This window comes from Theropithecus gelada, chromosome 12, assembly GCF_003255815.1.
Source record: "Theropithecus gelada isolate Dixy chromosome 12, Tgel_1.0, whole genome shotgun sequence".
Lineage (NCBI taxonomy): Eukaryota > Metazoa > Chordata > Mammalia > Primates > Cercopithecidae > Theropithecus > Theropithecus gelada.
Genome location: NC_037680.1, coordinates 118744421 through 118758496, shown reverse-complemented (window position 1 = coordinate 118758496; position 14076 = coordinate 118744421). Strand labels below are relative to the sequence as shown.

The 14076-nt window shown below is 50.4% G+C and overlaps 1 protein-coding gene and 1 pseudogene across 1 annotated transcript in view; one reads left to right on the top strand and one right to left on the bottom strand.

The window, feature by feature from the left end:
* Window positions 1-209: 209 nt before the first annotated feature.
* Window positions 210-3082, bottom strand: LOC112636579 (annotated as a pseudogene).
* Window positions 3083-8145: 5063 nt separating this feature from the next.
* The window catches only part of LOC112635910 (contactin-associated protein-like 4), a 183894-nt gene continuing 177963 nt past the window's right edge, over window positions 8146-14076 (top strand). Inside the window, exons 1-3 of the mRNA XM_025403975.1 lie at window positions 8146-8254; window positions 10322-10344; window positions 11261-11373. Of these exons, the coding sequence (XP_025259760.1) occupies window positions 8146-8254; window positions 10322-10344; window positions 11261-11373 (245 nt within the window). The remainder of the gene's footprint in view (window positions 8255-10321; window positions 10345-11260; window positions 11374-14076) is intronic.

The following is a 14076-nucleotide window of genomic DNA, read 5'->3' as shown; positions in this document are numbered from 1 at the left end:
AAGAAAAAATCAGAACTGTAGAGAGAAAAACTTCAGGGCAGACGGAGGCCACCCCCCGAGAAAGGCAGGCTTGGTGTTCACAGCAGAATACCTCAAAGTCCCAGACGATCTATGTAAATATCATTTTATTTATTTATTATTCATTTTCCGTTCACACTTAGTTTTTGTGTTTTTTAATGATTTAAAACGGTTTTCTTTCCTCCTGCGTCTCAGAGCCTGGTCTGGGCCTCCGGGACATACATCTCGATGCAGTCCATGCTCTCGGCTGAGTTCTGACGCACAGAAGCTGCCCGCTTGGCCACCGGGAGTCTCTTGCGGGCCTCCTGGTGCTGCTTGTCGCTGGCGTCTGAGGCCTCGTCGCGGCTCACGGCCGGCTTGGATTTGGCGGCTGCTTTGGAACCGGAGTGGGTGGTTTCTTCTCTTCCTTCCTCTTCTTGGGGGTCACCACCAGCTGCCAGCTGTTGGCCTTGAGGTGGTAGAGTTCATCAAATTTCATGCGGATGTCCTCCATGGACGGCTGTAGCAGGTCCCAGAACCCTGCCAGGTCCTGGGCTGTGGGGCGTGGGTTGGCATCAGGGTTCAAGTTTTGCTCACAGAGGCCCCGGAACTGCTGGAATTTCTGGGACATCAGTAGCTGGGCATTGCCCACAACACTGAGGACTTTTCCTGGGACTTCTTCAGAGAGGCTGTTCGCTTCGGCCTCCTTGTCCATCTGGCAGCACCAGCCTCCCAGCTGCTCCGTTTCTGCCTGCAGTAGCTTTAGGAACCAGTAGCTGTCTTGGCGGCAGGCCCTGGCTGTGCCGGCTCTGCTGGGAACTGGAGGAGGTCTCGAGCCAGGGGTCAGGTTGGGGCAGCGAGGATGCCTCGAGGGCAGGGTCGCTGTTGTCTCCATAGGCAAGGTTACACTTGATCTGGGCAATCTTGGGGCCCTGCCAGGGACCGGCATCAATGCTGATGGAGTTGGGGGGAGGGGTGCAGTCCGGGAGTCTCCTCTCAGATGACTTACAGCTCGAGTCATTGATATCCTGGGTATCTGAGTCCCTGTCCCACCGGGAGGACATCCCGTGAGAGGCGACGCTGCTTTGCCAGTCGTCCTCTACCTGAACCCCAACGGGAGCGGGACTGGGCTCCGCTTTTGGCACTGGCTGAATGCAGTCAACTTGTCTTCCTATTGATGACAGTTTCCTTTTGGGGGCGGCCTCAGGGTGGGACCCAGAGCTGGTCAGCGTCCCTTGTTCACTTTTCAGAGCTGCATGTTTTGGGAGTGGCTTTGGGGCCTCAAGGGCTGGGGTGACTCCGCCCTGGGTACTGCTGTCCAGGCTGTCCGATGAGTTGCTCAGGCCCGACTGGCTAGTCACCTCGCTCTTGTGGTCCTGGCTATCCAGGTAGGTGTCCTGGGCAGACTCAGTACTGCTCTGGACTGTGAGATGAACGGCTTTGAAGTGGTGCGTGGACGGACCTGTGGCAGGGTCTTCTTATATGCCGCTAGGCATGATGAACTTGGAAGCTTGTGACTATTGCTGAGGCGCCAGTACTGGGCGGTGGGGAGAGGGACCGCAGGGAGACACTGTCCTCCTCCTGCCTGGACGGCACAGGCAGCTGTGGCTGTGGGAGCGGAAGTAGCTGGGCACTGGCAAGTCAAGCATCTCTGAGGCTGTGGACTCCGCTTCACTGCAGCCCGCCTCATACTGGTCATTCAGCTCTGCCTCCTGTACCTGCTGCTCAAACAACTGGGGGATCAGGGAGGTCTGTCCAAAAATCCGGCTGATGCAGCTGGAGTCGTCGAGGCTGTCGCTGACGGGGGTGTAGTCCTCTTCCCAGCTCGGACACTTGGAGGGCAGCAGCACGGCCACTGAATCCAGGCGGTCCAGACTCCTGCGGGGGTTGCTCTGCTCTCCCAGTGACTGCTGCGTGGCCCTCAGATAGCTCTGGCCTGCGCCGCGGTCTTGGGTGAGGGCTTGCGGCTGCGGCTGGACTTGTCGCTGTCCTGGTCGCCCATGGCCTTGATGTAGCTGCCACTGCACGTGTGCTGGCACTGGCTGGGGCCCTCGGCCACGGCATCCGTCTCGCATGGGGATAGCAGCGTGGTGCTCAACTCGCCGCCGGGGGGCACCTGCAGGTGATGGTAGGCCAGACCCAGGTGGCAGGATTTGGACTTGAGCAGGCTCTTATCCAAGGTGGCCAAGGTCTTCTGGCCGGCCTTGTGGGCGTGGCTGAGGGTCGGGTGGACCAGGAGCCACGTATGGCGTCGTTGGTATCAGTGCCCACCCCAAGGCTGGGGCAGGTGGCTGGGGTGCAGGCGGGGGTGGTGGGGCGGTCAGCCCGGTGGTGGTGTTCCTGCTGGCTTTGAGCATGTGCCCGCTGATGGTGGTGTAGATGTGCATGAAGTAGCGTGGCTGGCTGCGTTCTGCCTGGCGGCCTGGTGTCATCAGCCCGGAGCTGGGCCGCTGCTGCGGAAGGTGCTGGCCTCGCCGTCTAAGTTGTCGTCAGAGCCCCACCAGCCTGAGATGTTGGAGCGGCTGCATTGTTGGGCTCCCCAGCCTTGGCCTGCTCCTTGCTTTTGGCCCTCCGGCCCTTGCTGTCCTCCATGCCACCTTCTTGCTGCCATTGCCACCAACCTTGCCCGCTGTGCCCCCAGTGAGGGTGTCTTGGTGAAGGAAAGCTGCTGGACTGAGTGGACCAGGTGGCCGATGCCGCCAGGGCCTCGCCACGGGGAACTGGGGGTGCTGAAGCCGTCACGGTGGATGGGCAGCTGCCTCTCAAACTGGGCCAGGAGGCTGGCGGGCAGCCGGTTGGTCTTGGTGGCCTGGGCATGGCTGGGGAAGGGGCTCTCCTCTGGCACCTCGAAGTGGGAGTTGTAGTGGATGCGGGGAAAGGTGCTGCTGGGGGGGGCAGCTGGTTGTTGAGGGGAAAGAGGCCCCCCCCGTAGGGTGTTCTGTCCGGGGAAGGGGGCCTCGCGGACGAAGGCCTCCATGGGAGACAGTAGGTAGGAGTTGCGGTCGGTCCCTGCAAACAGGGGCTCGTGGGGTGGGTCTAGGCTGTCGGAGAGGTGGCGGGGGCGGCTGTCACCAAGGTTTTTCATGATCCGAGGGCTGGGGCCCTCACCCTAGCAGGGCGCCCGGGTCACCTCTCCCAGGCAGCAGCTATCCTCCACCGGGCACCTTGGCCACCTCCCCCCGCGCTGGGCCACCCCGCTGCACCGCCGCCTCCTCTGGGGTCCACTCCCAGGTCCGCGCACCTGGGCCCCGGCCCCCGCCCCACGCCCGCCCACGGGTGCTCCATGCCTCTCCTCCGGCCAGCGCGGTGCACCTAAAAATCCTTTTAAATGTATAGTTGAGTTGATGGCTAAAAGAAAATGACTTTCCACATGCACAACAGTTCTGACACCAATTGTGGGTTTTTTCATCCAAGCAATTTCTCAGTTCTCTTGGACACTGACTTCGTGTCCGAAAGTTTAACTCGATCCCAACACTAACTACCCAGAGCCAGCACTGACCCCACAGACTAAGGGCATGTCCCACAGACTGCCCGTCTCAGACACCAGCTGCAGGTGGTGGATGCCACTCCCAAATCGAATTGTGTCCTCTTGCCTGGCGCAGTAAGGCCAAACGTCCACACTGAGGTTTTGCAGTGGAGAAAAGAAGATGTTTATCTGCAGGGCACCAAGCAAGGAGAATCGGACAGCTCTTGCTAAGACCTGAGCTCCCCAGCGGCCTACAGGTAACACTTTTTAAAGGCGGGAGGCAGAGACTGCTGGCAAAGTCACAAATCTATACTTGCAAGCTAACCATTGGTTTCACCTAAAAAAAAAAAAAAGAGAGAGATCGAGATCGAGATATCTTGAAGTGAGATCCCACAAGTCACAAGTGGATTCAAAGATTCTCTGATTTACAATTGGTTAAGAAGAAGCTGTGTCTAAAACTCCGGGGTCAGCAGAAATAAATGCCAAGTTGTAGACTGTGGGGATCTCCTCCTTTAGGCCCCTTGGGAAGAAATTTAGAACAAAAGGATGCTTGTTTGGTTTTCAAGGCCAGCTTGGTGCCTGTAATTTTCCTTGAATGAACTCAAGATTCTCCTTTATTTCCATGTTTGGGGTGGCCTGGCAGGCCCCTAAGAGGGGTCTCAGCTCCATCTCACTGTAACTTCTGTCTGACTCGCCTACAAAGTGGGGGTTCCCCTGACCTCCTCAGGTCGGGTCATTTCCTAGGACGTCTCACAGAACCCCAGGAAACACTCACATTTCCTGGTTTGTTACAGAGGGTGTAGACGAGTGGCCAGGAGAGGAACATAGGGCCAGGTCCCAACTTTGCATTTTCCGCCACGGTGCTATGGGAGCGCCTTTATCCGTCTCCACCAGTTTAGAACATTGCAATCATGGCTTTTTACTCACAAGTGAAAAGTGGTTTCCAGGAGTTATTAGCATCATTACACATTTCAGCAATAATTATTGCCATCAGACGTTTGTCAAGGTTTCAAGTTGCCAGCTATTTTACATAGTCTCTTTAAATGAAAGGAGACATTAGATTTTATCAGGCACTGTAGTTTTATTTTTTCTTATTTTTGTGTAACTTCAATAAGCGCGTAATGGCAGTATCTCTCCCTGAAGACGTGAATGTTTCTGTAAACGGATTTAATTTTGGAGGCCTCAAATAATTCTTCTTTCTTTATTTATTTATTGAGATGGAGTCTCACTCTGTCGCCCAGGCTGGAGTGCAGTGGTGCAATCTCGGCTCACTGCAAGCTCCGCCTCCCGGGTTCCCGCCGTTCTCCTGCCTCAGCCTCCCAAGTAGCTGGGACTACAGGCGCCTGCCACTTCGCCCGGCTAATTTATATATACATATGTATTTTTTAGTAGAGATGGAGTTTCACCATGTTAGCCAGGATGGTCTTCATCTCCTGACCTCGTGATCTGCCCACCTCAGCCTCCCAAAGTGCTGGGATTACAGGTGCGAGCCACTGCACCCAGCCTCAAATCATTCTTAAAACTTGTGGATGTAGGTTCATATTTATAAAGACAAATGCAAGATACATGCATGGTAGGATTGTAAACCTTCTGTTGATTTCTGAGGAAAATAGTATTTCAACTTGCCACCTTCATGGAAGATGAAATTATTTCAAGTAGCCTCCTCAGGTGACTTTCTGTCTGCAATTATCAGCCAATCCTGGTGAAAATCGTATGAAACATGTAAATAGCTGTCATTGTGTAGGTTATATAAATGGATGAATGAAAACCATGAGGCCCGGCCTCTCAGGGTTTTTTTTTGTTTGTTTGTTTTTTGTTTTTTGTTTTTTTTTGAGATGGAGTCTCGCTTAGTCGCCCAGGCTGGAGTGCAGTGGTGCAATCTCGGCTCACGGCAAGCTCTGCCTCCTGGGTTCATGCCATTCTCCTGCCTCAGCCTCCCAAGTAGCTGGGACCAGAGGTGCCCACCGCCACGCCCGGCTAATTTTTTGCATTTTTAGTGGAGACAGGGTTTCACCGTGTTAGCCAGGATGGTCTCGATCTCCTGACCTCGTGATCCACCCGCCTCGGCCGCCCAAAGTGCTGGGATTACAGGCGTGAGCCACCGCACCCGGCCGCCCCTCAGGTATTTAAATGTCCCCCAATTTCCCTGCTCCCCTGGGTACACACACCTTTGAATATCATCTAAGTTTCTGCTTTTGTAATAGGAATGGTGTATGATTTTGATTCAACATCAAGTGAAATGATTATTTTGTAGAAGGTACCTTGGTGTTTGTCCAATGTGTGTGTTTGATTTTGTGGACGCACAGGACTGCCAGCCGCAATGTCCTCCACACGGCAGCTCTTGAGCCTCGTGGCCTCCAGATTTCTTGACTCTTGACATCTGAGGACCCCCAAAAATGTCTGACTTGGGGGGTTGTATCTATTGATATTTATATTAGACATGAATACTGAGAATGTTTTTTTTTTTTTTTTTTTTTTTTTTTTTTTTTTTTTTTTTTTTTTTTGAGACGGAGTCTCGCTGTGTCGCCCAGGCTGGAGTGCAGTGGCGCGATCTCGGCTCACTGCAAGCTCCGCCTCCCGGGTTCACGCCATTCTCCCGCCTCAGCCTCCGAGTAGCTGGGACTACAGGCGCCCGCCACCACGCCCGGCTAGTTTTTTGTATTTTTAGTAGAGACGGGGTTTCACCATGTTAGCCAGGATGGTCTCGATCTCCTGACCTCGTGATCCACCCGCCTCGGCCTCCCAAAGTGCTGGGATTACAGGCTTGAGCCACCGCGCCCGGCCTCTGAGAATGTTTTTAAACATATATTAATTGATTTCAAAATAACACTACAAACCCATTACAGGCTGACATAAAACACACTTTCTTCAGAAAGCTTCATTTTCCAAAACAAAAGAACAAATAGTGAGGAGCCTTACTTCTTTGTGCCGGCCTCTCCAACGCCTGGTTCACAGGTACAGATGTTCCATGTAGCTTCCGGAAAACTCTACTGTATATCTGTTAGAAAAAAAGAGTGAAAAGGCAAACAATGTCTTAGAATTATTATAAAAATAGTTTTGACTTCATATGTCCCCTTGAAGGGCCTTGGGGAACCTCGGGGGTTCCAGGGAACCATGCTTTGAGGACTGCTGCTGCAGAAGCACCTGTGGTGAATTTGTGACTTGCTGTCCCCGTCACCATCGTGATGGGCGGCCACCCCCCAGCTTCTGCCAGCAGCCTCTGCGGCCATCTGTCTCCGGGAATTTCCTTGGCTAAAGAGCATCGCCTGGCCTCACTAGTGCTCCTTTCAGGGGAGCCCACGGCGGTTGCTAGACAGTGAGGGGCACAGAGGGCTGACCCCTCCCCTGGACTCCCGATGCCTCCAAAAGGCTGGCCTGTACCACATGCTCTTGTGGGGTCAGCTGGGTCCTTCCCTGAGACCCTGGTGCAGCCCGACGTCCCTCCCATCCTGTCTGCAGGTGCGGACCCCTGACTATTGGCCTGGGGATGACTTACAGGCAGTCTCCTCTGTTGCCAGGGGTAGGTCCGCTGGAAGCCTCGCTGGTCCACTACAGACAAACTCAGGCCGTGTCCATCCCACGTCCCGCCGGGCTCTGCCCCTGGAGCTCCATGCCCTGTGCTGCCTCACAGCTGCAAGCTGCCACTTCCTTTTCAAATTCTGATTGCTGATTTCTGTTTCAAAAAAAAAAAAAAATCAGAAGGCTGGATTTTGTCAGTGCTCTCCAGAAAACACCCTTGTCCAGCATAAATGAGTGTTACTCCCTCCTGGTACAAGGTTACCCGGGAACCATGCCATCTCCTCACGGACAGAGGCTCCCAGGAGCCATCCCAGGGAGGACCCTGAGGGAAAAAGCAAAGGCCGGGGCAGGTGCCCTTGGGAGACACCCAGGGGAGCACAGAGCCTCCGACTCGCTCACCTGCTGACGCGAACGGGCACTTCCTAAAGTGGCCTCGTCCTGGTCTTGCGCCGGGGGTCCCTGGCTAAGGGGCATTTTAGTTATTTTCTTCAACTCACTTTATATTCTGAGAGTGTCCAAATTATCAAAACTGTATTTCTGAAGGATGAAAAAGGTATTTCTTGTGTAATTTAGGTTTGATGTTAAACACCTGAAAACAGAACCCACATCTCTGAAGTGAATTTGATAGTATTGTTACCTCAGAGAGTAACTGACATCACAGGGGAAAGTTTTCTAATTGTGTTATAAAATATGAATGTGTCACAAACCTCGAAGACACTCTTACTACATCAGAGTCCTCCCGAGGATTTTAAAGTGCCCAACACTGAAGTTTCACAGGTGAAATCGCCTTGGCTTCAAGGATCGCACACATGCTAGGGAAACGCCATAACTTTATCTCCAGGTCCATAGAAAAGCTGTGCGAGGTGCAGAAAGGCACGGCAGACATCCCGCTTATTTCTGTTTAAAAAGCTGCCTTCTTAGGTATCGGCTGCTGATGTCCTGAAGTGATTCCTTCACCCAGACTCTGCTTCGGCTCTTTTGTCCTATTTCTTAATTACTGTGGGTTTTATTATTTTTAAAATAATTTAACCAGTTCACTATTATTTCAGCAGTGCTCTGAAATGTGATTATGACAATCTCCACAGTAATCTAACAGTGAAAATTAGATCCTTGTCCACAAATCCAGGGGAGAAAATTGAGTGCTCAGGTGACATTAAGTGGCCATGCAGATCCTCTACATTGAACACAGGCTTGCATCAGAAGCTGGTCTAGGTCAGCAGGTTGTGCGGTGCGGAGAGGACCATGTTCCTGTGGCCACGGAGCCGTCCCCCAGTAAGATGACCTGGCAGGAGGATGACAGGTGGTTGTGACTCAGCTGGGTTTGGATACAGACACAGGCACACTGGTGTGGTCACAGGAAAGGAATCCTTGAAATCACATTTCTCTTTTGCAATCCTGAAGCTATCCTAGACGATTATTTTCTTCTGAATTTGTGGAGTAATTTTTATGTCAGATCTTACTTCCATGATAGGGTTATTAACAGTAGCCCTGAAAAATTTTTACTGTCTGCTGTAAGACTTAACATATACATACTTAACCTATTCAAGTCTGAATGAACATATTATACCAACCTGTGTATGGTTCAAAGGTAAACTTCCATTTTTCCCTCCTTTGTGCTGTTTTTGCCATACATTCTACTGCTACACATTTATTAACTACACGATACATCATTACCATCTTTGCTTCAGGCAGACAATTACATTTTAAAGTAACTTAAAAAATTATATGTTTTATAATGACCCCTGTTTTTACCATTTCCAGAACTTTTTAGTCTTTTGTCTAGGTCCAAACTTTCCACTAATGTCACGCTCCTTTTGCCTGAGTAACGTCCTTTAAAATGTCTTGTAGTGAAGGCCTACCTGCAATGAATTATTCAGCTTCTTCTGATCTGGAAATGTATTTACCTCACCTTGAAATAACACCTTAAAAACTACTGTTGCTGGTGCATGATTCTGGGTTGGCACCGTTTTTCTTTCAGCATTTAATGGGGTTGCTTTATTGTTTCCTGATGGTACAGTCATGAGGATAACTCTGCTCTAATTCTTGTCTTTTCCCCTTCTGGTTGTCTTCAAGATTTTCACTTTATCTTTGTTCTTCAGTAGTGTGGTTACGACGCATCTGCTATAAATATGATTTTGTGTTTTATTTACACTGCTTGGTTTTAGCTGACATATTTGAATCTGTACTTTGTTCCCTTTCATTGAAAGTGGAAAATTCTTGGCCATTGTCTATTCAAATACATCCTCTTTCCTTGTGTTTCTCTCATTTTCCTCTTATTCACTAATTACACATATATTGGAGTATTTGATATTATCTGAGCTCTTGAACACTCTTTTCTTTTTTCCACATTGTGTTTCAGTTTATACAATTTCAAATGATTTACCTTCAAGTATACTGATTTTCCTCTGCTAGGTTCAACCAGCTTATAAGTCTGTCAACATACTTCTTTATCTCTGATACCAGGTTTTTTATTCCCAGCATTTTCCTCTGCCTGTTTTAGATTTCATCTCTCTGCTGAAATCCCCTCACCTGCTTTTTAAAAAACATTTTTCACCTTTTCTTCTAGTTCCCTTAATACATGGACTATAGTCATTTGAACTTCCAGTCAAGAGGTGAAGCATCTTGGACTTCCCTGTGTCTGGTTCTGTTGACTGTTTTACCTCTTGACAATAGGTTATATTTTTCGATCCTCTCTGTATTGAACTTTTTGATTGAATAATAGGTACCACATGCAAAACAAACAAACAAAAAAAACCTAAGAGACAGATAACTAGTATTTCCTTCCTGAGATAGCATGCCTCTTCCTTTTCCTAAGTGCTGTTGAGTTACTTTGGTCACTAGTTGAGCCAGGTTTGGGTTTCTTGTTGCTGTGGTCACCTTCTATGCACCATGGACTTAAAATTCCTCCATTGGGTGCTGTGGTTGCCTTGGGCTCGGTGTAGTATCTGGAGGGCTGGAGGGTTTTTCTCAGTGTTCCTGCCACACCTTTGGCTTCTGGAAGCTGTGTGTGACTTGTGTCACTGAGGTGGCACCTTCCTTCACAGCAGAACACTCTTGCCTGCTACTCAGTGCCTGGCCTGGGTTGGAGCAGCGGTGTTCTCAGTTCTCCAGGTGCAGGCATGGCATCCAGCATGTCATGTGCTTTGGGCCTCAGCAGTGTGCACTGTGTTCTGTGCAGCCTCCCCCAGCAGAATGCTGCCTGTGCCTCGTTCAGCCAAGATCTTCTGCCTCCTGCCAGTAATCGCAGACCTCTGCTTCTATCTGAGCAGAATCCTGAGCCCAAAAATATTTCCTCCCCATCCCGCAGGCTCATGGCTTTTGCTTTCTCCCCTTTCCCAGATGTAGATCTGGGCCTGATCCCTGTAGGCCATGGTCTTTATTTTGTCTAAGAGGCAGGCTGGCCTGGGCTTGTCCTCAGTGGCAGCTGGGCACCTTGGGCACCTGTGCCTCTGAGGGGAGCTCTCTCCAGCCTCCTCCTCTGTACCCCATCTTTCTCATGAGCACCCAGTGAGGCCTGGAGAAAGAGCTGGGATCTGCCAGAGGGCTGCTAGGTCTGAAGCCTCAGTTATTCCAAATTGCCTCAGAAGCCCACAGCCAGCCTTCAAAATTAATTATAGCCACTTTCCTCCCACCTTCCCTGAGGGCAGACGCCATTTTTTCCTGTTCTCCACCAAAGGTGGGGCCAACCACGTGGTACACCTCTGCTCCAAGACCTGAAGAATCTTTGAAACCCAGTTTACTTGGTTGTCTTGTGACCTCAGCTCACTGAAAAGCTCCAGAAAAGTCACAATTTATCTCATTGTTAGAATGGGAGTCACTTCATCTTTTGCAGGTCTCTATACCCAAAATGGAGGAACATCTGCAGCTAGAGTAGCCCACTGTGGAAACTCTTAGCTGCCTGTTTTTATAAGTAGGCATAATGTGTTCGGCACATCCCACTCTGATATTGTTTAATTTTATTTTTTAAATTTTAAATCAAAACTGGGTACATATAGATATATAAATATAAATATAGATGCATTTGTATATGTATGTCTGTCTGTAAACACACACACACACACACACACACATATAATTTAAAATCAAATCATAATAGCAAGCCTGGGATGAAAAGCTACCGTCTTCTGCTGCCTCCCTGGAGACCCTGCCCTTGACTCTGGCTCTAGTGACCCCGTGATTATTCACCATAATTGGTGTCTGATGGTGGCCCTGTGATTATCCCTGTGATTATTCACTGTGGTCTGTGTCTGATGGTGGCTCCATGATTATTTACTGTAGTTGGTGTCCAATGGCTGCCCTGTGATTATTCACTGTGGTCAGAGCCTGACAGTGGCCTGTGATTGTTCAGCTGTAGTTGGTGTCCGCTGGCTGCCCCGCAATTACTCACTGTGGTCAGTGTCCGATGGTGGCCCCGTGATTATTCGGCTGTAGTCGGTGTCCAATGGCTGCCCCGCAATTATTCACTGTGGTCTGTGTCCGATCGTGGTCCCAGGATTATTCAGCTGTAGTCACTGTCCACTGGGCTTATGGTGTCTGATGAGAAAGTCACTCTCCTTTGTCACTTGTCCCCATTTCACATTCCCTTCCTCATCCTGGTCAACAGCAGCACCGTGGGTTTTTGTGAACTGCTTCGTTCCATTTACCCAGGTGCTGAGCTGGCATCTCTGGGTCTAGAGAAGCTTCCTTGGATCTCATATGTTTCCCCAAGAAGATTCCAACTCGGGATGTTTCTGGCAGTGGCTTTCTGAGCAGCAGAATGGGGTCCTGGGATGCCCACGGTTCCCCGTGCTCAGACCTGGGCTCTGCCCTCCCTGGCTGCTCCTGGGTGCCCAGGGTTTCTCCAGACGAGCTCCTCGGTGGTCCTCATGGTGCGGCCCCAGAGCACAGTGCCAGCCTCACCCGGGACCTTGTTGGAAATGTGTAGCCTTGGTTCTTCCCCAGGCTGCTAAATCTGAAACTCTGGGGTGGGCCCAGCCATCGCGTTTTCACAAGCCCTCCAGGGGGCTCTGCACAAAGTCCTGGACCTCTAGGTGGGCCCCTGCAGCTGTCTGGATGGGGGTGAGGGATTCTTCTGTTTCTAGCCGATGCCCGGCCCATCCCCTGAGCTCTTGTCTGGCTGGAGGGTGAGGAACTCTTCTGTTTCTAGCTGACACCCAGCCGATCCCTTGAGCTCAGCCTCCCCCATCCCTGCCCCATGATGCGCAAGGCCCCTGTGGTTGAGCCTCCACTGTCCACCAGCTTGCCCATCCCCGAACAGTGCCCAGGGAGAGGGGTGGCCACAGAGAGGCTGGGGCCCACGCCATACTGGCCAGGATCACCCACGGCCCCACTGTGACATCGCTGCACCCACACATGTCGCTTTTTGTTGTGAATTTTAAATTAGGGATGCAATGGGGATAGGTATTTTGTTAAATGAGTGCTATTTTGTGTTACTTGGGATATAGAACAAATATGTCATAAAGTCCTATTCTTATTTCTCCTATAACTCAGTATACTATAAACTGGTTACATTATCAAAGTTAGTGTAATGGTTTGAAAATTGTATTTATTTTTAATACTTCTCCATATACATTATGTTGTGTATTATTATGCACGAAATTAGATCATGTGAATGTGACAAGGAGTATATGCTACGTCTCTTGAACAAAAATTCGTCAGAAACAGCCGTCAATTGCATATTTTCTTTGCAGTTCCATCAGTTCTGTTATCATTCCGATAACTGAAGCAAAGCTTGCCAAATGTTGGGCAGTGACTCTTGACATTAAGGCTGTAAATATCTGTACCATCAAGACATTCCTCCAGTTTATATTTTAGCACATTAATTCATTTTGGGATACATATAATGTTTTAAAGCTCCATGTTTAAGGTAAGATTAAAATGATGACATGCAGCGGTCATTGAGTTTCCAAGACTGTTTCCTGGATCGTTGGTTTTGCAGATTACTGGCTCCTTCTGTCCTTCCACCCGACGCCCCTGGTTCCCTGGGTCACACCCTGCCCTTCATAGGTACCACTGCTGTGCCTGTCCCCAGGGCTGCCAGTCATGACACAGGGACAGGAGTGTGAGCATGGGTTTGTGTGTCCATGGGTAGCCATGAGTGTGCACATGTGTGAGTGCATGTGATATTTTGTAACTGGGCATGAGTGTGTGCACCTGAGTGTGTATGTAACTGCATGTGAATGTGTTATTGTGTGGACATGTGTGAGGGTGTCGTGTGTGTGTGGATGTGTGCATGCATGTGCACATGGCCGTGTGTCTGCGTGTGAGCACTTGTGTGTGAGAGCGCATCTGTGGGTGTGCATGCATGCGAGAGTGTCTGAGCATGGGAGTCAGCAGCACCCATCTTCTCGTGGGCTTCTCTGAAGCCCTGCTCCTGTCTGAGCCCCTCCTTCCCTCCAGGGTGTCTCCTGCTGCCCGTGGCTGTCCACCACAGTGTCTTTGGAGTCGGTGTTTGCCCTGACTGCCTGAGGCCCCTGCTCCAGGTCAGACCCCGTGTGTGATGGTGTGTGTGACTACAGCCTCCCCTTCACTGAACTGGAAACACTCCCTGGGCTGTCTTGGAGGTGCTGGGGGTCAGTGGCCCCCTACATGGAGTGTCCTGAGGCTGGGCCTCTGGCTCCTCTGTCCCATGTGGGTCCTCAGGGCCACCTGGGGGGCCTGGGCCCTGTCTGTGAAGCCAGCTCTGGACCCACAGCCCCACTTTAAATAACTAATTTCAAACCCTTCTTGTGTTTGAAGTTAATGTTTGCAAACTGCTGGTCCAGCTGTGTCTTTTTAATGTTCCTGCTGTGCAGAGCGTGCAAATTTGAAAATTCTGTGACCTCACTCACTGTGTGAATTCCTTCCAAATAATGCTTCCTGCGAAACACTTCCTGGCATCGTGGATGTTCACTGACTTTTCTTCCTTTAATCAGAAATATTATTAAGGCCTCCCCCACTCGCTGCTGCACCTGGCTGGACGGTGGGGGCTAAATACTTTCCCCTCAGAAAACTGTTGAATTCCTACGTGTTTAAGATGTGACTCCAATGGGAGTCAAGGTTAAAGTGTGTCCTTGCTGTGTAGACATCAGGGTCTCAGAGAGTGAAAGATCACA